At 46.4% G+C, this 20,050-nt stretch overlaps 2 protein-coding genes across 5 annotated transcripts; one reads left to right on the forward strand and one right to left on the reverse strand.

The window, feature by feature from the left end:
• Positions 1-2,321: 2,321 nt before the first annotated feature.
• On the forward strand, positions 2,322-10,557 carry shkbp1 (SH3KBP1 binding protein 1). Its single transcript, XM_041047085.1, has 17 exons — positions 2,322-2,482; positions 3,473-3,526; positions 3,825-3,870; positions 4,017-4,149; positions 4,431-4,511; positions 4,811-4,981; positions 5,141-5,231; positions 5,506-5,696; positions 5,837-5,952; positions 6,078-6,165; positions 6,299-6,415; positions 6,661-6,831; positions 6,915-7,070; positions 7,173-7,269; positions 7,526-7,710; positions 7,813-7,915; positions 8,148-10,557. Exons 1-17 carry the CDS (start codon positions 2,406-2,408, stop codon positions 8,893-8,895), a joined length of 2,625 nt encoding a protein of 874 aa, XP_040903019.1. The 5' UTR covers positions 2,322-2,405; the 3' UTR covers positions 8,896-10,557.
• Positions 10,558-11,485: 928 nt separating this feature from the next.
• Positions 11,486-16,546, reverse strand: esrrd (estrogen-related receptor delta). Of its 4 annotated transcripts, XM_041046293.1 has the most exons (8): positions 16,491-16,546; positions 15,543-15,858; positions 15,010-15,163; positions 14,002-14,118; positions 13,785-13,892; positions 13,530-13,691; positions 13,153-13,425; positions 11,486-11,724 (listed from the first exon to the last, which is right to left on the reverse strand). In XM_041046293.1, the coding sequence occupies exons 1-8, from the start codon at positions 16,544-16,546 to the stop codon at positions 11,486-11,488; spliced, it is 1,425 nt and encodes a 474-aa protein (XP_040902227.1). The 4 variants fall into 4 exon arrangements, with proteins under 4 accessions (XP_040902227.1, XP_040902229.1, XP_040902228.1 ...); XM_041046295.1 differs by lacking the exons at positions 15,543-15,858; positions 16,491-16,546 and having other exon boundaries at positions 13,803-13,892; positions 15,010-15,132; XM_041046294.1 differs by lacking the exons at positions 15,543-15,858; positions 16,491-16,546 and having other exon boundaries at positions 13,530-13,733; positions 15,010-15,132.
• Positions 16,547-20,050: the final 3,504 nt, after the last annotated feature.

Here is a 20,050-nt window from a genome sequence, read left to right on the forward strand (position 1 = left end):
GAACTGAGAGACACCTGCTCCGTCATGAAGCACAGAAAAAAATCCTTCGAGTGCTCCGTGCAGCAGGATGCATCTGCTGAAGCGACATGAGGCTGTCCGCACCGGACTCCGGCCGCCCACACCGGGCTCCGGCCGTCCACCTGCGGGAAAGGATTTACCACCAAGAGCATCCTGCACGCGCATCTGTCCATTCACAGCGGAGAAAACCCTTTCACCTGTCCCACCTGTGGGAAGAGTTTCAGGACATCCGCTCATCTGTTTTCTCACACGAGAGTGCATTCAGACGAGCGGCCGCTCAAATGCTCCGACTGTGGGAAGACGTTCGAGCGGAACCGAGTGCTGGTGCAGCACCGGATCGTCCACACGGGGGGAAAACCCCTTTGTCTGCCAGATGCGCGGGACCTTTCAGGTGCGGGGAGTGCAGGGAGGAGTTCTCGGGAAACTGGGCTTTCGAGACCCACACGCTTGTTCACGGCGTCAAGAAACCGTTTATGTGCGACCTGTGTGGGAAGGCGTTTTTCTACAGCTCGAAACTGCTGGAGCATCAACAGGCGGAGAGATTGCACCGAGTCAGCAGGAAAACCCGCAGGCATCAAACCCTCCACCTGTACAGTGTGAGCAGACTGAAACTTGGTTCAGACACTCATGTTCCCCTCAGAATGAAATGCAATCGCTTTGTTGATGCTCTGGCTTTTCATCTAGCGCCATCGTCAGGTCAACATTTTAATTTGTCCTATGCCCAAATTATCTGCAAAACAAAACTGTATTTTGTTTTTCTTAAAGTTTACTGAGTACTGAGAAAGCCAGACACTTTGTTAAATATGAAGTCAGATCGTGCTCAGTTGAAACCACTGATGTTGCACTCAGTGTGTCAGTTGTTGAACTTAGATGTGTGTTACAGGTCCCAAGACTGGTCCCACAGTAACGATACAGAATTCTGTAGAATACAGAAGAAATGTGAGCAGCAATAAAGTACGGTGGCTGAGAAAGGCCATGCAAATGCAAAAGCCGCAACACCCGTCCAGGTCGCTTCTTGTTTCCACTTCACAGTAAAACACATTAACACATTAACACAATTCCTCTGAGCGTCAGTTTGTGTTTCAGTCCATAACTGTAGCTCAAGTGCATGAAACATCCCAGAACATCAGCACCTCAGCAGCACCACACAGAATCCATTCACAGTCAGAGTTATCCCACATTTCTGGAGTAAATCTGCTTCCTAAATCAAACAACATTCCCATACACATTATTTATCACCTACAAATAAGTGAATCAAAGCTACTATAACAATATAGAGGAAGTCACCACAGCACCAAACTTTATCTGTAACAAGCAAGCACTCATTTTCCATATTCTGGATGTACACGCTAAATGAATAAACAGCTTTCACTCCCAGAGGAATATCTCACCTTTCCAATGTACCTACAATATTTTATAGGATTCTTTACAAAAGTTCTTAACAATAAAACAATTTAATTTTCCTTTAAACTGTCACAGCTTTCTTCATGTACAGGAGACCAAATAAAACAGTGTGCAAAACAAATAAATCTTTAGCCCTCAGCGACTTGCCTGCGAGACAAGGTGAAGGGTGAAACACCCGCAGAGCAGCGTCTGCAAACCGAACAGATTTGAACCTGCGGCCTGGACTCTGGCGGGAATCTTCAGTTCTTAAAGTTCAACAAAAAGCTCGAATAACATTCAACTGCCCGCGTGAAGCAAAACTCCAACGAGCTGAATCTGGCACATTTTACCAAACACTGACCTGTAGAATACAGAAGAAAGGTGAGTTACCTTACCTGCGTGTCGTCCAGGTGGCTTCTAGGGTGTGGTTCCCCCCTTGGACGAACCTGGGTGCAACAGTTCCCCTGCCAAAAGTTCCACCTACCTGCTGCTCACATACAATGTCCCTTAGAATTAAAACAGCGTGTCTAACACCATGTTATTAAAAATTAATATTAGATCTTGAAAAAAAATGTCTGTCTGTCTGTTTAGTTAATTAAATTATATCACACAAAAGCAGTAGCACAATTTTGTGGTGTACATCAGAAGATCTGGGTTTCATTTCTTTTTCTTCAGGAAATTAAAGTAAACCACACAGCGCGACATTAAAGAACATCAAAGAATGTTTTTGAGAAGAGAAACTCTAACATGAACTTTGGTGGAAATGATAAAATCATAGTTTTTATAAAGATGAGGTCTTCAGCTGTTACTGTCCACTGGCACAGTCCTATTCCAGTCTGTGCCTCCGCTCCGTGATTTATGCTTGGTATTCTTCCTGATCCACTGATCCACCCCGGGTTTTACCTCCGCTTTGCTGCGCGACAGGAAGTTGGCTTGAAAACCAGAACGGAAACCGAATCTATCCTAAAATGGATTAGTTTTTTAAAAGTGCTGTTATTGTTTTCATGTTGCAGACTCTTCGAACGATGTCTAACGCGGGGAGGAGCGGAGACATCATCCACCTGAATGTCGGAGGGAAGAGGTGAGACACCGGAGGAAGTTTGGGCAGTGTCGGCTAACCCCGGCTAGCCACCGGGAACATGGCTAAGGAAGGGGCGTCCGTTATCGGACAGCTCCGTGTCCCATCAGGTCGCTTAAGTTTTTAATGAGTTATAACTGTAGAGTAGCTACAGCTAAGGGTTTAACTGTCAGAGAACTGTCTCTGTAGTAGACAGGTGAGCACTCGAGTGGACTCTTCTTTAGCTATGTTAACCCAAATCTGCGTTCAGCGTTTGGCTGTTCACTGTGAGTTTCTGCAGCCTGTGAACGGACCGTCCGGCACCACAATGGTGGCGAACACTCCAAGAAGAGATGAAAGTAAATAAATGAAGGGAGATTAAAGTGAGACTAAAGTTAGGATGGAGGACTAAAGGAGGAAACTGAAGATGAACTCGAATCGTTGCCTTGTGTCCGACGATGGAACTAGGGCAATCCAAGGTGGAGATAAGGCGCTGTAACATAAAGCTAGCTGTGGTCTCCGGCACTGATAACACACACAAAATCAAACAATGAATGCGTTCATGTGTTTTAATAATGGAGGAATATGCGATATCACTCTGTCCGACAATGGAACTCCTAAATGTGGCTGTAAAACCATTACAGAAACAGGATTTAGCATCTTTGTATTTATTCTTGTTTCGTTGTTTTTGTTTTTTTTAAACCAGCTGTGGTTCAGTGAAAACGTATGATAAACTATCGAGTAAAAACCAGATGCTTTGTGTGATAAAGACCGTTTAACATCAGAAATAACTGGAGGAAATGCATCAGGAATAAATTCAGTTTTGTTCTGGACTCATGTGAACAGCACTGTACATGATGGGTATGGCAGCTGTGTACTGAGAGATAAAAGACTGATAGTAAGGACTCTGTAGTACACTTGGTGGCAGTAACACTCAGTAACCTCAGCTGCCGTTTGTCATTGTAAGAAAATAAGAAGAAGAAGCAGAGTTAACGGGGGAATGTTTGTTTTCAGGTTCAGCACCTCCCGACAGACCCTGACCTGGGTTCCTGACTCATTTTTCTCCAGGTTGGTCAATACAACACATGCTCACACACGAACTTTGTGCAGCCAAATCAAGGGATTTAAGGACGTCGCTTTGGGCTCTGGGAAGTTATGATGGGTGTTTTTCAAAGACTGAATGTTTAATTAGAAAATAACAAGCAGATTAATCCATAAAGAAAACACCTGGGTTTTTTGGGCGTGGTGCTCAGAGGAAGTCTGGGGAGGTGTTCTCCAGTGTAACGTCCAGTGAAACTGTAGAGTGAATGCCTGTGTATCTGTGCTGTTGACAGCCGGATGGTTTGTGTTTTGTTTTTGTCTTCAGTCTTTTGAGTGGTCGGATCTCGACTCTGAAGGATGAAACTGGAGCTGTAAGTTCATAGTTCTGTATTTGTCTGTTGATTTAGTGACATAATGATTGATTCCCAGTATTGTCATCGTCGTTACACTGGTGTGTTTTCTGTGTGCTGTAATAGCTGTGTGTGAACCTCCCCTTGTCCCTCTTCTGTCGCCGTAGATCTTCATCGACAGGGACCCCTCTCTGTTCGCTCCCATCCTCAACTTCCTGCGGACCAAAGAGCTGCACCCCCGCTCCATCAACGTGCACATGCTCATGCACGAGGCCGAGTTCTACGGCATCACGCCGCTGGGTGAGATTCAGAAAGTCAGAGTGTCTGGAGACGTGATGAGACTAAGAGACAGGAGAAAGCAGCTGAATGGCATTAAAGGGTTTACAAACCCTTACAAAGCAATGTTTAAAAAATGACCTGCTATGAGCCTGACTATTCCACTTTATCAAAAGCACTAAAATACACTAATAATTTAACAAGGGAAGCTTTAACGTCTCTGCTTCTTAACTGTAGCTCAGCACTGTTTTCTGTTCTCCGTTACATCAAATGAATTAAATCGTTTTTTGGGTTTTTTGTAATAGTGCGTAAGCTGCAGCTGTGTGACGAGCTGGACCGATCTTCCTGTGGAAACGTGCTGTTCAACGGCTACCTGCCTCCACCAGGTACACCACCCTGTCTTCACACCTGCACCTGATCCACTTGAGAGGTGTTTCATTAAGAAGGTCTAACAAACTCAACCAGGATGAAGCTGCTCATTCAATACAGGACAGAGCCTCCTTAATGAGTTTCTGCACCAGACAGGGACTTCCTGAAAAGAAGCCTGATTTAGTGCAGTAAGCTTAGTTGACTGGTGGCCTTGCTGTATGAAACACCTCAGTGGTACGCCTGCCTTCGCCAAGCTGAAGGACACACCGTCATTCCGTCTTCCCTTCTTCATCGTTTCCTGTCTCTGTCGTCCCAGTGTACCCAGCGAAGCGTCGGAACCGTCACAGCGTGGCGGGGTCACAGTTCATGGGGAGCCGAGTCATGCCTGTGGAGAGAGCACCGGTCAGACGGAGCAACACCATGCCCCCCAACCTGGGCAACTCTGGGATTCTGGGCAGGACCAGCACTGAAGAGAGGCCGTCTATAGGTAAACACACACACACACACACACAAACACACACACACATACTCTGTGTGTGGGACGAGGATTTAAAACATCTCTGGATTGTAAAACATTAGCAGTTATCCATGTTTTTAAGAGACGGTTTGTGTGTGTGTGTGTGTGTGTGTGTGTGTGTGTGTGTAGGTCTGTCATCAGATTCCGGCATGGTTCGGATCATCTGTGGTCATCATAACTGGATCGCTGTGGCCTACGCACAGTTTGTCGTCTGCTACAGGTAAACACTTCAGTTGTTGTTATTATTATTATCGGTTCATCTGACTGGTCAGAGCCAAAACAAACCAGAGGCTCCTCTGAAATTGTTCATGTAATAAAGTTTTTATTTCAAACTGCTCGCGTCTCGTTCAGGATGTGATCGTGACTGAAGATTCAGTTTGCAGTTTTACTCCAGAGACATTGAGACACTGTGCTCTGTGAGGCAGCAGCGTTGTAAACCAGTGTGTGCACATTTCACCTTTAATCTCTCTTTCTTTTTTCTCTCTCTCTGTCAGGGTGAAGGAGTCGACCGGGTGGCAGCAGGTCTTCACCTCTCCTCGTCTGGATTGGGTGATCGACAGAGTTGCGCTCAACGCCAAGGTGATGGGCGGCTCTCTGGGGGACAACGACAAGATGGTGGCCGTTGCCTCGGCGACAGAGATCATCCTGTGGGCCATCTGTCCGGATGGCAATGGAAATGAAATCGGTATGAGGTTTTTAGTTTTGTTTTTGCCATGGAATAATGATTTAAAATTTTTTTTTTACCTCAGCAGTCCATAAGGAGATCATGCAGACCTTTTCCAGTAGCACAGAACCCTGTTCTGAAGTTGTATCTCTGTCCTGCAGGTGTCTTCAGTCTGAATGTGCCGGTGGAGGCGCTCTTCTTCGTTGGTAACCAGCTGATCGCCACCAGTCATACGGGGAAGGTCGGAGTGTGGAACGCTGTCACCAAACACTGGCAGGTGGGTGGAGACGCACTCTGTGTGGGGACCAGACCCTCTGCTGCAGGACTCCTTGTCCCTCTTGTCTCTGAAGACGTGTGTGTTAAGTGGTCAGCAGTGTGATGTTCCCTGTCGTCTCTGTGCAGAACCAGGATGTGGTTCCCATCAGCAGCTATGACACCGCCGGCTCCTTCCTCATCCTGGGCTGCAACAACGGATCCATCTACTACATAGGTAAAAAAAAAAGTTGCTTTAACACCTGCAGGAGCAGAACAGATCCCCAGTACAAAGACTGTGTCGTTTCCTGTGTGTGTGTTATGAGGAATAAATGTTTGAACACAGAATCGCTGCTTTGTTTGTTTGTCAGACGTTCAGAAGTTTCCTCTCAGGATGAAGGATAACGATCTGCTGGTGACGGAGCTGTACAGAGACCCGACTGAAGACGCCATCACCGCTCTCAGCGTCTACCTCACTCCCAAAACCAGTATGGAACCACAGCGCTGCCGCTGCTTTTCTCAGGCTGCTGTCACTACTGATAATACAGCTGCTGCAGTGTAAGGCAGGGCATCCAACCACAGTGCTTAACACGTGCACGTGATGTCCGAGGCAGCAGAGTTCGTTCTTTATTAACCATAAACGATGAAACTAATGAGAAAATGTGTTAGTGGATTTACTGGGAGGAGACTGGGAGACCTTCTCTCACACTCACGACTCATTCCATCTGATCAGGCGACAGCGGGAACTGGATCGAGATTGCGTATGGGACCAGCTCTGGGACGGTTCGAGTCATCGTTCAGCACCCGGAGACCGTCGGATCGGGGCCTCAGCTCTTCCAGACCTTCTCTGTCCACCGCAGCCCCGTCACCAAGATCATGCTGTCCGAGAAGCACCTCATTTCAGGTACGAGCAGCACACACCGAGCCTCGTGCAGCGGCGTCTGTCCTTCTGTCCTGTCACGGATTTCCATGTTTGTCGTCTTTCAGTTTGCGCAGACAACAACCACGTCCGAACATGGACGGTGACTCGGTTCAGAGGGATGATCTCCACCCAGCCCGGATCCACGCCGCTCACCTCCTTCAAGATCCTCAGCCTGGACGACGTCGATGGACACGGAGGCTGCAGCGCCGGGACAGAGATAGGTAACACACACACACACACACGTATATGTCAGAGTTAGGATTGTTTTGGTGGAGGTCAGAGGTCACGGGGGTCCAACGGTAACTGCATGTTTCTGGTTTCAGGTCCGTATGGAGAGAGAGACGACCAGCAGGTTTTCATTCAGAGAGTCGTACCAGACACAGATAAACTGTTCGTCAGACTGTCGTCCAACGGAAAGAGGTGAGAGACACGTTTAGACATTCGTCTACACGTAATTGTTTTGGCCACATTTTCCATGTTTTGCAGACATGAAGCTCACGAGGATGAAAAGATGTTTGTGACTGTACTTTATTCACCGTCGTTCAGCCAAAGTCCTGAGTAGTTCTTGAAATAGTTGATAGTAGATTCAGTTTCTGCCGGTCGACTCATCGTGGCTGTGTGCGAATCAGATCTGGGGGATGTTATAATCTGGCCTGTGTGTGCGTGTGTGTGTCAGGGTGTGTGAGGTGCGCTCAGTAGATGGCACCTCCATCACGGCCTTCATGGTTCACGAGTGCGAGGGCTCGAGCCGCATTGGCTCTCGGCCGCGGCGCTACCTGTTCAGCGGCCACAGCAACGGCAGCATCCAGATGTGGGACCTGACCACCGCCATGGAGATAGCCGGCAAGGTCGACATCAGAGGTCAGACTCGCAGCGATGTGCTCACATCTGGACCTAGTCCATTATCTTTGTCCATCTTTGTTCCGCTCTGACTGATGTGGACTCTCATTGGTTGTCTCACAGCGCTGGGCGGGCCAACGGAGGAGGAGCTGCTGGAGCTGTTGGACCAATGTGACCTGGCTCTGACCAGAACGCCCGACAGTACACCTAGAGCCTCTACCTGCAGGTACACACACACACGTTTTACTATCTTTGTGAGGACACTCATTGACATAAGGCATTCCCCAGCCCCTAATGTCCTCACAGCGTCAAAATGTCCTCACAATGATGGTTTCCAATTAAATTGTCTGTTTGTGTGTGTCTGTCTATGGTTGTGTGGACAAAAACCTACCTATGAAAATCACATGCTGTGTTGTTGCTGTTGCTGTTGCTGAATCTTGTGACTTCCTGTCCTCCAGTCTCCACTCTCAGCTCAGTGACGGCTTCAGGACGGAGCGTCTCCACACTGCAGGACGAGGAGCTGGAGCTTCGGGTTCGTCGCCTTCTCTGTGCGGCAGCCTCCCCCGGCAGGCTCCGCCCCCTGTCCCGCTGACCAAACCAGCCCGAGAGCTCGGCCTCTCAGCCGGAGCCGGACCACAGACCCTCGCCGTCCCCGGGCCTTCCTTCACCCATGGTTTCAACTCCAGCCCCAACCAGACCGCTAGCCCCCACTCCCCCAGACACCTGGACCGGGACAGAGAGTTGGGGTCTGTCCGTAGGGGGAGCTTCGTGGAGCGCTGCCAGGAACTTGCTAAGGGTTCAGAAGCAGCTGGGGCCTCGGGGTTTGGGGTCCTGACGGGTTCGGACGGCGTCAGGCGGAGCTTAGCGGTGTGCAGTGAGTTAGAGGCCAGATTCGGCCTCAGGACTCCGAGCACCTTCTCTGTGTCGCCCGCTGCTCGGCATTCGCCTGGAACACCTTCATCACTGTCATCATCTCCGTTATCCTCATCCTCATCACACCGCAGGGCCATGTCTACTTCCCCAACGAGCCCCGCCCCCTCAGCGGTAAGCCCGACGCGGTCTCAGACCGCCGTCTCACCTCGCCGCAGCGCTGCAGCATCTGCTGCTGACGTCCCGGCATCACCCGAGAGCCCCGTGAATCCAGACAGCCCCGCTACTGCCCCCGCCAACAGCCCCAAACCACACATGAACGAGACCAGCTTCTGATTGGCTGACGCTCAGAGCCAATCAGTGGAAAACTGAAAAACGTCCTGTCAGAACAGACGGTTTCCTGAGCACTGACGTGTTTTCAGCAGGTTTGGAGATCTGTCGCCTGAACAGCGGGCAGGTTTGAGTGATTAGCCAATCAGCTGTCAATCCCGTTGCCGTGGTTACCGCATTCTGGTCAGTTGTTTCTTGTTTTCCAGTTGACAGGATCATGACTGACGAGCCGACGTGAGGTGGGAGACGAATGTGAAGCCCCAGAAGAACGGCTGAAAGTCTCTATGTCACTGAAGCAGCACTGATCAATACTTTTACATGATCAATAAATCGGTGTGACGTTAAAGGGCTCACTCACCTGTTCACTAAACCCCAGAGTCACTGCTGCTATGCCTCACTCTTCAGCCGACAGCGTGACATGAACGCAGCTTTAACTGCACTGTTCTTCTTTGTTTCCGTGCTCTGTCCGTTCCTCTGCCGGCTGCGACGGGTGGAGTCTGTTTTTTAAACGAAACAAGCAAACAAGACGTTTGTATGGAAGCTTTATTTTTTTAATTTGTATGTTTGGTTTGTTCGGTAACATGTAAATTCATACTGTGATGAAAAAACATGTCGTCTTCACTGAGCTGAACCTGAACGTCTCACAGTCACGGTCACAGTGTTCGTTTTGATGCTGCCAAATTATCCTCAGCCGTCTGAGTTTTGTGTCTGAGTCAGTGTTTTCCTAATCATTCCTGCACAGAACAACATTCATTCGTTATTATTTCATTATTTCTAACTTTATTCTTTAAATAATGTTTGAAGTCATGTGTCACCGTTCAGTTCAGGCCTTCGTTGTGTTTGTTTGTGCTACAGCACTGGAAAGTACATTTACTCAAGTACTGCACTGAAGTACAATTTGAAGGTACTTGTACTGCACATGAGTATTTCTGTTTTCACCACATTTCAGAGAGAAATATTTACTTTTTAGTCCACTACATTTATCAGGCAGCTGCAGTTCTAAAATCTTAAAATTGACTTGGGGAACCTGCAGCATCCATATTATTTTAATTCTTTCCTGGAAACCTCTGAGGAAGTGACTGGGAAAATATGGACTGTTAAAGCGAAGTGTTCAGACTCCTTTTAATTTGATGTTTCCAGTCGAAACAGAGAGTCGTCTGCCATCCACTCCTCCTGTAAGTCTGCCTTTTATATCCTTGACACTGGTTTTACTGTCCGTCACTGGTTTGTCTCATTTATTCATTTCACCTTAAACAAACACGCCTCAGTTTTCAGCATTTTGTCTGATCTTTCTTCTACAGTCTGTGACGTGAACGTTCAGAGCCACAGATTCTCTTTAGCTTTAAAAGAACTGGTTAAAAAAATGAATGCAAATAATTTCATTTTCATTAGGATTCCCAGGTTTCCTATGACCCTTGAATGCAGCAGTTTTCTGTTTCTCTGTGGCCCTGAACTCCTCACGCGCATTTAGTTTGTCTGCTCTCTGCTCAGTGATGATTGAAGACGAGCTGTGTTTCACATGAACTGCTCTGTAATCAGCTGGTCTCAGGTCAGCACTGAGGAGGTTTCAATGTTTCTGTCTAAAGCTGTGAGAGATGAATCAGACTGTGTGTTTTTAACCAAACAGCTTTTCTAACAGTCTTTGTAAAAAATAAATAAAAGAACTGACTCGTGAATCACTTGGAAATGTTTTATTCCAAAAGCATTTATTTAACTCTACGTACAAACTAAATTACAAGACTAATCAGCGGCCGATAAATAATCAGTACTGATAGAAAACGTCTCTGTACAGCTGAGTTCGACAAAATAAAAGTCCACACCGGTCGGCACTCTGAGAAAAGTCTTAAATAAAAAATATCTTTGTTTTCTTTTACAAAAATAATCACAAATGTAAATTTTATGACATGAAGGAAGGTGTCCAGGTTCTGACGATGATGATGTCGGAAGGTGTGAGGTGAAGGTCTGATTCCAGCTGTGAACAGATGTGAAGCTGTGTTTTCTGTCTCTGGGCTCTGATCATGAGTCTGCTCCTGTTCGTCTTCGCCCAGAGACCAAACGTTCACATCGTGAGAGTCGAACAGTTCTGAAATCACTAAAACCTAAAGTCGCGGTTAGAATCCAAACGTCTGATGTCTTTATTTCCCAAAACCAAAAAAAAAAAAATGAGAGAGCGAAAGTGTGGATTAACCTGAAAGTCAGCAGGTCCAGCAACTAACTCAGTAACCTAGTCCAGACTAACACAGACCAGTATGGGACTGTCAGGTGATGTGGATCTGCTCTCAGATGCTGCTGTATCTGAGCTGAGGCTGGGTCCTCGGGGGGAGTTTGCACTACGCTGCTGTGGAACTACACTGTGCTTCATATCTGCTGTCGGTCACATTCGAATCTGTTGTTTGATGTTCAGAGATTCTCAGCGCTACAGAGGGAAACCTTATGATAATCTGATGAATACGTGTCTTTGACCACGAAATAAGAAACAGGAAGCTGAATGTCGAGTGTGATGGATTACCTTCCTGCAGTTGCTGAAAACAATGTGTGTAATCAGTCTGAGAAAAGTTCTTACTCCCCTGAGGATAAACCTCAGACCGGAAAGCTTTCAGGCCTTGGCGTCGAGCATCTCCAGCAGCAGTTTGTGGAGGGGGACGCGGCGGTGGCGGTGCAGGCGCAGGAAGGCCTGCACGGCTCGGTCGGCGGTCTGTCGCAGCAGGGGGAGGCTCATCAGCAGCCGGCCCGCCCGGTGCTGCTCTCGGCGGGACGACTCGTACTCCTGCAGCGCCTCGTGGAGCCCGTCCTGAAACCTCTGCACAGAGTCCGGACAGTCCACCGGGTCGGCGTCTGATGGACGGGAAAGTCAGTCAGAGGACGTTTACTCAGGACCACAGAACTGAGGTCACAGTACATTACTCCAGTAGTTTAGAGCCACAGCAATTAGTTGATCAGAGAATAATCAATTAATTGTTTTAGTGATTTTTTTTTTATGAGAATTTATTTTTTTTGTCACATATGAAGGTAAACGTCTTTGTTTATTGTGTTATCTTATTTTTTTACATTTTAAAGACAAACAATTGATCAAGACAATGAAATCAACTGTTAGATGAGAGTATAATGTATTCTCCATTTAACTTTTATCTCATCGCTACGGTAACCGGTTATTTTTCAGACTGAGATTTGACTTAATAAACATGAGTTCACTTCCTTGTTAAAGATGAAACCTTTTTTATTTTACTGAAAATCTATGGAAACAAGTTTCTGCTCCCAAAAAAACAAAAAACAAGAAAAACAAAAACGAGAACCTAATAAAAATCTCTTTACTTTTTAAGTTTAAATTCTGAGTCTGTACAGAAACACCTGAACTGTTCCTGTCTGATGAATGAAGAGACACACAGGGGTCAGGAGACGGTCAAGTGGGACATGGCAGAAGGTCACGGTCAAACACACACACACACACACACACACACACAGACGAGCATCATCTTCTATTGTTTGAAATATTGATGTTCAGACCGTTAATGGGCTGAGCAGAGAAACTAAGACACACATCAGGCTAAACTACACACACACACACACACACACACACACACACACGCACACACACACACCCTCTTTGTCTGTTGCCTCCAGCTGACAGTTAACAGTTTATAGATCCAGAACTGAGTCTATCAATACAGTTTATTGATCCGAGGCTCAGACAGTGGGAGACTGACCAGACTTCAGCTGGAAGGACCAAGCAGTGTCCCATCATGCACTGCTTCAACAGCGGTGTTTAATAAGTACGGTCAGATGTTATTGATTAGCTGCTAACACACTGCTGCCCATCCACCATTAGCACTGTTAGCATTGTTATCATTCCCCAGCAAAACCACAGCACTGGCTGCCTCCTTCCTCTGAGCCACAGAGCTGACAACACATCAGTGATCCACAGTGTTACACCTTCATCTTCATCTTCATCACCACAAACACGAACACACACACACACACACACACACACACACACACACACACACACATAAAGACAACTCAGCAGCTCCCTCTCCAGAACAACAACAACAGAAAGAAAAACATTTCTGGCGCTAATCAATACTGTGATGCTTCAGCCTCAAGCCACTGATCAATATCAATAACCACTCCTCTGGGATCAATAAGTTCAGACCCCCCAGAAAAACTTCTCCTCTATTATAACTGTAAATCAGTGTCAGAGTTCCTGCTGCTGTTTCTCACACAGCATGTCAACTTTCATGTGTGTGTGTGTGTGTGTGTGTGTACCAGAGTTAGCCAGTGCCATGGCCTTCAGCGTCACCACCTCCTCGGGGCTCAGGTTCATCGCCTGGTATTTAGCCGTCAGGTGACGCAGCGCCTCATACAGGTCGGCCAATCCCGCGGCTCGACACTGAGTCTTGTCCAGCCGCAGGTTCTCGGCGAACACAAGCTCCTCCCCCGCCACGCCCTGCGAACGCCAGGCCACGCCCACCAACAGCGCCTCCATCCAGCCGCTCTGCAACAGCGACATCTGATCGACCAATGAGAGCCCGGAGAAACCTGGGAGGGGCGGGGCACAGCAGGTGTCACTCAGGTGTGTCAGTGCATACAGGGGATAACATGCCCTCTCGGTGATCAGAGCGACTGTGGTCTTCAGTGTGTACCTGGGATCTGTTTGGCCCAGCCAATCAGAACCAGCAGCTCCCGGTTCAGGAGGTCACAGAGGGTCAGCAGGGTCCGCAGACTGCTGTCATTGGTTGAGTCGTCCTGATTGGCGGCCAGCTGGGCGGGTTCTGTCAACAGCAAATGGGAAATCACCTTGTTTCCTGAAAGACAGGTAATAAATAAATAAAACCTCCAGTCTCCAGCTCACATGTGCAGTTTGAATGAAAAGCTTTATTAGTAACAGGTGAACTCACTGCTGCTGACGGGGTGACTGTACGGGCTTTTGGTGTAAACACTCAGTCCAGTCTCCACCCGCCTCTTGTACTTCTGCCGTCCCCCTCTCACCCGGTCCATGCGCACACCTGGACCACAGAGAAGGTGTTTAGTATCCAGCTGATCCTGCTTCAAGTCAAGGTTCTTTGTGGTCATTAAGAAATATTAGCAGAGGCGTCTCGGACTGATGTGACCTACCCTCCCTCATCATCCCGGCCTGGAGACATTTCTGGAAGCGGCAGGCCTGGCAGGCTTTCCTCCTCCGCTTGGTGATCTCACACTCGTTCGTCACCGGACAGCTGTACTCGATGTTGCCTGGGTAACCACAAATTTTATTATTATTATTATTATTTTAGATTAAGCAGAGAACAGATCAAACGCTTCATCAGAGGAGACCGTGTCAGTGTCCCGTTCGATTTCATTCATGAGTAATAAGAGTAAGCCTTTTAAATTACGTTGTCTCAGTTTGACTCTCTGTCCTCTGTCCATGTTGTCATCCTGTCTGTTCTCACAGAAATCTATAGAAACTCTGTCCAGACACCCCCACACCCCCACACCGCCTCCCTCCTCCCTCCTCCCTCCTCCCTCCGCAGCCACTACAAGTGTTTATTGGGGCTTAAACTCCGGAGTCCTGTTAACAGGATATTGACGAGCACTGGCTCAGCTGACTCAGTTAATTCTGGGTTTACTGACGTGAAACATCATGAGAAGAAGCTTCCTGTGAGGAAATGTGGTCACTGCATTATTGTTTCTGTATAGTTGCTGAATTTTAGAAACTTGACTTATTTTATTTTTGCACATTGAACAGCTGAATTTTCAAATTAAAACCACAGAAATGCTGTAAATTCAACATGAAACATTCATAAGTGATTAAATTTCACAAGTTTCATATTCTTCTGAAATTCAAATCCTTATGGCCCCTCTTTGCTTCCATTGATCTTTTAAACTCGTACTTAATGTGCAGATCAGTCTGATCAGACACTATCAGTTAATCAATAAGTTAATCAGTCGTCTGAACCCTGGGACGCTGTTCACTGATCTGAATCCAGCCGAAGTGAGAAACAAGCAGCTGATGTGTGAGCTGATGATTTCACACACTAATCAATGCAGGGAGCGCTGCTGTATTGATCAGCTCTGCCTATTAATTCACTTGTTAATTCACACACACACTCACACACACTCACACACACACCCTGTTATTCTCACCCTGTATGGTCCTCTTGAAGAAAGCCTTGCAGGCCTCGCAGGACGCCACGCCGTAGTGATACCCGGAGGCGAAGTCTCCACACACCAGACAGAGCCTCTTGGGCCCCACAGCACCCATCGATGTCAGGTAGTCGCCCCTGAGGATGGAGTCGACCTGCAGAGAGAAGACACACTGACGTCTCTGCTGCTGCTGGAACATTTATCAGCGCTTTACATTCATCTCCACGGTCTGCTCCCATGGTACCTTCATTAAACACAGTCTGCTGAACATCGTCTACCTGCTGCACAGTTCCCTCAGCGTTCAGTCAATCTGCTTTTATAAATTCTGTAACTTTTGTTTTCTGCTTCTGCTCCTCTACGTTTATCTGACAGCTTCGGTTGAGTTGTCCCTACAGCTTTGATAACGATGGGCTCTGATCGTGGTGATGTGATCGCTTTGGTTGTCACCTGAGCATCAAACAGCAGCTGGGAGTGATATTTTTGTACAGGTCTGTTAATGATGCAGGTACTGGGAAAAAAAAAAAGTTCTTCACCTGCGCAGAGAACGAGTCTGTGCGAGACACTGAAAACCGCACTGAAGCCTCTGACACCACAGCGCTGCCTCCGACGCTTCCTCCGCTGGAACTAGATCCTGTTGGGGAGTCAGGCTCCGGTGCTCCACAGAGGAGGCTGTAGGAGGAGGAGGAGGAGGAGGCCGGACTGGGAAGGAGGAAACCAGGGTGTGAAGGGCTGAGACCGAGCGTGGAGTCCAGAGGGAAGGAGGGACTGAGGGGGGAGGACTGGAGGAAGGAGGCTGGAGACCCTTCATCAGTGGGGGAGGAGGAGGAGGAAGAGGAGGAGTCCTGGAGGCTGAGGAGAAAGACGAGAGATAGAACAGTTAAAGCTCACTAACCTGCAGTGATGCTGGAGGGAAACATAAATATCTTTTTAAAAAAGAACAACAGTTAACAGTGAAGCCTCCAGAAAAAAAATCACTGAAAACTCTTTAAACCACTTAAACACACACACACACACACACACACACACACACACACACACACACACACACACACGGCTCTCCACACGTCATGTGCTCTAATGTAGATTCAAACAGGGAAGTTTGTACTGAAATGTCTAAACTTTTAAAACAGATTTTAAACTTCTAACTGTGGAAAATTTATCCAACTCAGACTGTTAAAAACTTCATAAGCCATAAAAAACATTAGCACAGATTTTTGCACAAAGACTGTGGATCCATCCTCCATCGCTGACACTGGAAGCTCGTTATGAATGAAACGTTATGTCCTGTATGAACAGCAGGAGAATCAAAACACAGAAAACTGTTGTTTGGCCACTTGTTTTCCTCTAATGATCCATAAAGTTATTCAATTGTGTTGTAACCCGGGGAGGGACTTTGTCTTCTGTTTTCATGTGTGTTTGGTTTTATGTTGCTCTCTAAATAAAATGTACTGTCCAGTGATGAGTGAGAGCGAGTTACTCACCGCTGTGGGCTGAGGAAGTGACAGTCGTCCGTCAGAGTAAAGTCCTTCAGCTCCATCCTGAACCTGATCCCAGATCAGCTTCACCACTTCCAAAATCTGACAAATTTAACAAAAAAAAAAAAACACAATAAAACAGTCCTCAGTGCTGCGTTCACACACCCAGCTTTCAGTCAGTAAAAAAGAGTTTTCGGATGGTACTTTAAGGTCCAGTGAAAAAGTGGGAAAAGTTTCCCTGAACTCCTGCAGATGGATGAGGACAGATGTCTGAGGCTCTGAGGTGTCTGTGGTGTTATTTATCTGATTCTCCTGTCATCACAGAGGAGGGGGGAGAGGGGGGGCAGGGCCTGCAGTATCAGCCAATCAGCATGCAGCATCACCAGTCCAGGGGATTGACTTCTTCTATCATCTCTATTGATTTGGACAGTGACAGATGTAGGCCACGGCAGCCTGAAGCTCCTCTCTGCTGATGGTGACCTGCAGCTTTTCCTCACAGAGAAAAAACTACAGGGAAATAAACACAGAAGTAAATAAAAACAAAATGATTTAGTTTGGTTTCAGGCATTAAAGAGTCTGATTTGAATTTTCAAAAAGCTCCTTTTAAAGATAGTTTTCTGCTTCTGTTTAAATCTTCTCATCAAGCATCAGATAGTTTTACTTCCTTCAGACAGTTTGTTTATACACACGTCTCACACGGTCTGCTTTAAAGAAAAACATTTAATTATAATAAAAGGTTGAAATATTTCTCCCTCAGAGATACATCCTGTCTGTGCAGAGAACGTTTAAAACTCGAGCTGCTAAAATGTGAAGGAAAATTCAACTGTTCACGACCAAAATAAATAAAAACGTGGAAGACGCGTTGTTAGCCGCATGTGACTGCAGCATCTCTGTGACAGGTAATTAAACATCTTTGGTTGTTTACACTTGCAGCATAAACACTGCAGCTGCAGCCGCCATCTTTGGGACGTACCGTTACCACGGTAACGAGAGTAATAAGCCTTTTTACTGACAGTTTTATCTTCGTTTCTGTTCATGTTTAATCAGGATTAGTTTGTTTTCACTGCAGAAACAAACACAGTTGTGCTGATTTCCTGTCGATGGACTGATGGACATTTCTCCTCACTGTTTAAAGGGACATCTGATTTGAATCTGTCTCACACAGTCACAGGGAAACCAGTGACACACCTGCTCTGTGTGTGTGCTTGTGTGTGTGTGTGTGTGTGTAGGATGCTGAAGCAGCACTTTCTGACAGCGAGATGTGAGAACCAAACACACACACACACACTTTCTCTCTCTGTCCTAATCTCACCCTCAGACGAACAGTCTCACCTACATCTGCTGTTTCATAAGAGCTGCATAACTAGGTCTGTCTGTCTCTCTCTGTCTGTCGCTCTGTCTCTCTGTCTCTGTCTGTCTGTCTCACAGAGTGTGGTTTGCTTTAGTTTAGTTCTCTGCTGCTCTGAAGTATCAGGTTCTCATCTAAACTGTCAGAGAAGTTTTCTTTAATCTCAGTTTCTCTGATTCACCTCTGACCAGAGAGACAGTTTCTCAAACTCAGGTGCAACAGGTTCAGATTTTCATGAATCGGTAATAAATGTTCTAATGCTCCAGAAACAGTTCAGCACTTTTGTCGCCTTTAATCTCAAAAATGTTTGATTCTTGTCTGTGTTTCACGAACAGCACCAATAATTTGAATTTGTCTTATACAGATAATTACAGTGAGGAAACTTTCAAACGGGAAGCAGCACGGTGACTCTGTCTGTTACTGCCCGCCATCGTTTACAGCAGAAAAATAACGGGGGGTGTAACGTCACCACCCACACCAGCAGCTTGTTTGTTTCCTGTCATTTCAAGCCAGTTTATTAATAAAGCTATGAAATGATCCTCGAGTGCAGTGAGATAATCTGAGTAAAAATATCCTGAGATAAAGGGAGTAAGTCTGGATTCCCTGAGTGAAATCCCTCTGTGAGCCTGACGGCGTTCGCACTGCTGACCCACTCACCTCCATCAGATCTGGGTCAGCACCGCGGTGAGTCAACGCCGACTTCGCCTCACACCACCTCATCGTCATTCTGTCACTGCACAGCTGGAAAACACTCATTCACACCGCTGCTCACATCTGTCACTGCCCTGTAAAGGCAGGAGGAGGGGGCAACTGCAGTACAACAACAACAACAGCAACGACAACAACAATAAACAGTGAAGCCTCCAAACTGTGTAACAAGTTCAAAACTTTATGCCATTTTAACCTGAATCAGAGCCACTGACCTTAAATAAAAACATCCACAAACACAACATGTTTCTTCTTCAGCTCTTTTCTATTTGAGCTAATGAGCTTTGAGCTAAAAATGTAATAAATTAATCTTTATTCAAATATTTCACCTCACAAGAATATTTATCTGCTGTTAATATTTCTTGGTCTCTTTTTTCTTTTTTATTGGATTCATGTTTTGTGTTCATGTTTTGAATCTTTTGAAAGTTAAAACCTTAAAAAATGTTAACTTATTTGAAATCGTGAGATAATATCGCAGGAAATGTTGACGAGATGTGTGTAAGACCCGGGATTGCAATTTGTTGTTGTGTTCTGTAAATGAAGTGTTCAGTGGTGTTTGTATTATTAAAGAAAATTCCTATAGAGATAAACAGGATGTGTGTGCGCTCAGTGAGGAGTTTATCAGGAAGGCCCTCATGGATTAACCAGATGTTGGAAACCTTCCTTTGAGATTCTGCTCCATGTTGACATGATTAATTAAATCCTTTCTGTCAGCTGCACATTCATTCGTTTAGCAGCAAGTTTGGATTTAATTCTCTTTTTTTGTTGTCGTTTTTAGGTACGTTATGTCTTTGTAGGTCAGACTGTGACAGTTTGTGTAAGTGCTCACACTCCTGTGTGCCGGTGTGTGTGTGTTGAATGAGGATACCTGCAGCGGGGTGGGTCTTCGGACAGCACTGGCCGTTCTGTGAAAGTGAAAGCTGATATTCCGCTGGCTCACAGTTTCAGCCTCAGTACTGGGTGAGCCTCTGTAATCCCATTAACACTACCTGAGGGTGAAAGTGTGTGTGCGCGCTGTGAGTCTGTGTGTGGACAGATTGGCCTATAATATAAAGTGGCTTACAGACCTGGATATACACAAACTGTGCAGGCATTAAGGTTATGGAGCCAGGTGGAGGATTAGAGGTGGTCAGCACGCGAGCATCACCTGAGGTGACTCAACAACAACACAACAAAACACTCAGTACACAAGGCTAATGTTAGCGATATGCTAACACAGATTTCCACAGGTGGGTTGATGTAAATAAACAGATGCTGCTGAGGGTTCTGAGCGCCTCTTGTACAGGTTAGTGCGAAGTGCTTTACAGACAACTGACGTGCTGATAATAAGACTGTGCACATGTAAACAGTAAAATAATTAAACTGTAAAATAAAACTAACCTGCATAAACATTGCTACACAAATAAAGTAAAAGCTCTGCGGTTGTTTTCTTTCTCGTTGTGGTCGTGTTGTGTCTGACTAACAGTAACTTACTGCGACCTCACTCCTTCCCTGACCAGAGTTGGGATTT

This window comes from Toxotes jaculatrix, chromosome 9 (genome assembly GCF_017976425.1).
Source record: "Toxotes jaculatrix isolate fToxJac2 chromosome 9, fToxJac2.pri, whole genome shotgun sequence".
In the NCBI taxonomy this organism is placed as follows: domain Eukaryota; kingdom Metazoa; phylum Chordata; class Actinopteri; family Toxotidae; genus Toxotes; species Toxotes jaculatrix.

Bases quoted from the DNA above. Each gene is read 5' to 3' on its own strand.
- shkbp1 (XM_041047085.1), top strand. From the start codon at position 2,406: ATGTTGCAGACTCTTCGAACGATGTCTAACGCGGGGAGGAGCGGAGAC. The intron at 5,697-5,836 runs GTATGAGGTTTT...TCTGTCCTGCAG, and splicing joins TGGCAATGGAAATGAAATCG to GTGTCTTCAGTCTGAATGTG. The intron at 7,711-7,812 runs GTCAGACTCGCA...GTTGTCTCACAG, and splicing joins CGGCAAGGTCGACATCAGAG to CGCTGGGCGGGCCAACGGAG.
- esrrd (XM_041046293.1), bottom strand. From the start codon at position 16,546: ATGGAGCTGAAGGACTTTACTCTGACGGACGACTGTCACTTCCTCAGC. The intron at 15,859-16,490 runs GTGAGTAACTCG...CTTTCTCCTCAG, and splicing joins CACTTCCTCAGCCCACAGCG to CCTCCAGGACTCCTCCTCTT. The intron at 13,692-13,784 runs GTGAGTTCACCT...CCTGTCTTTCAG, and splicing joins CAGTCACCCCGTCAGCAGCA to GAAACAAGGTGATTTCCCAT.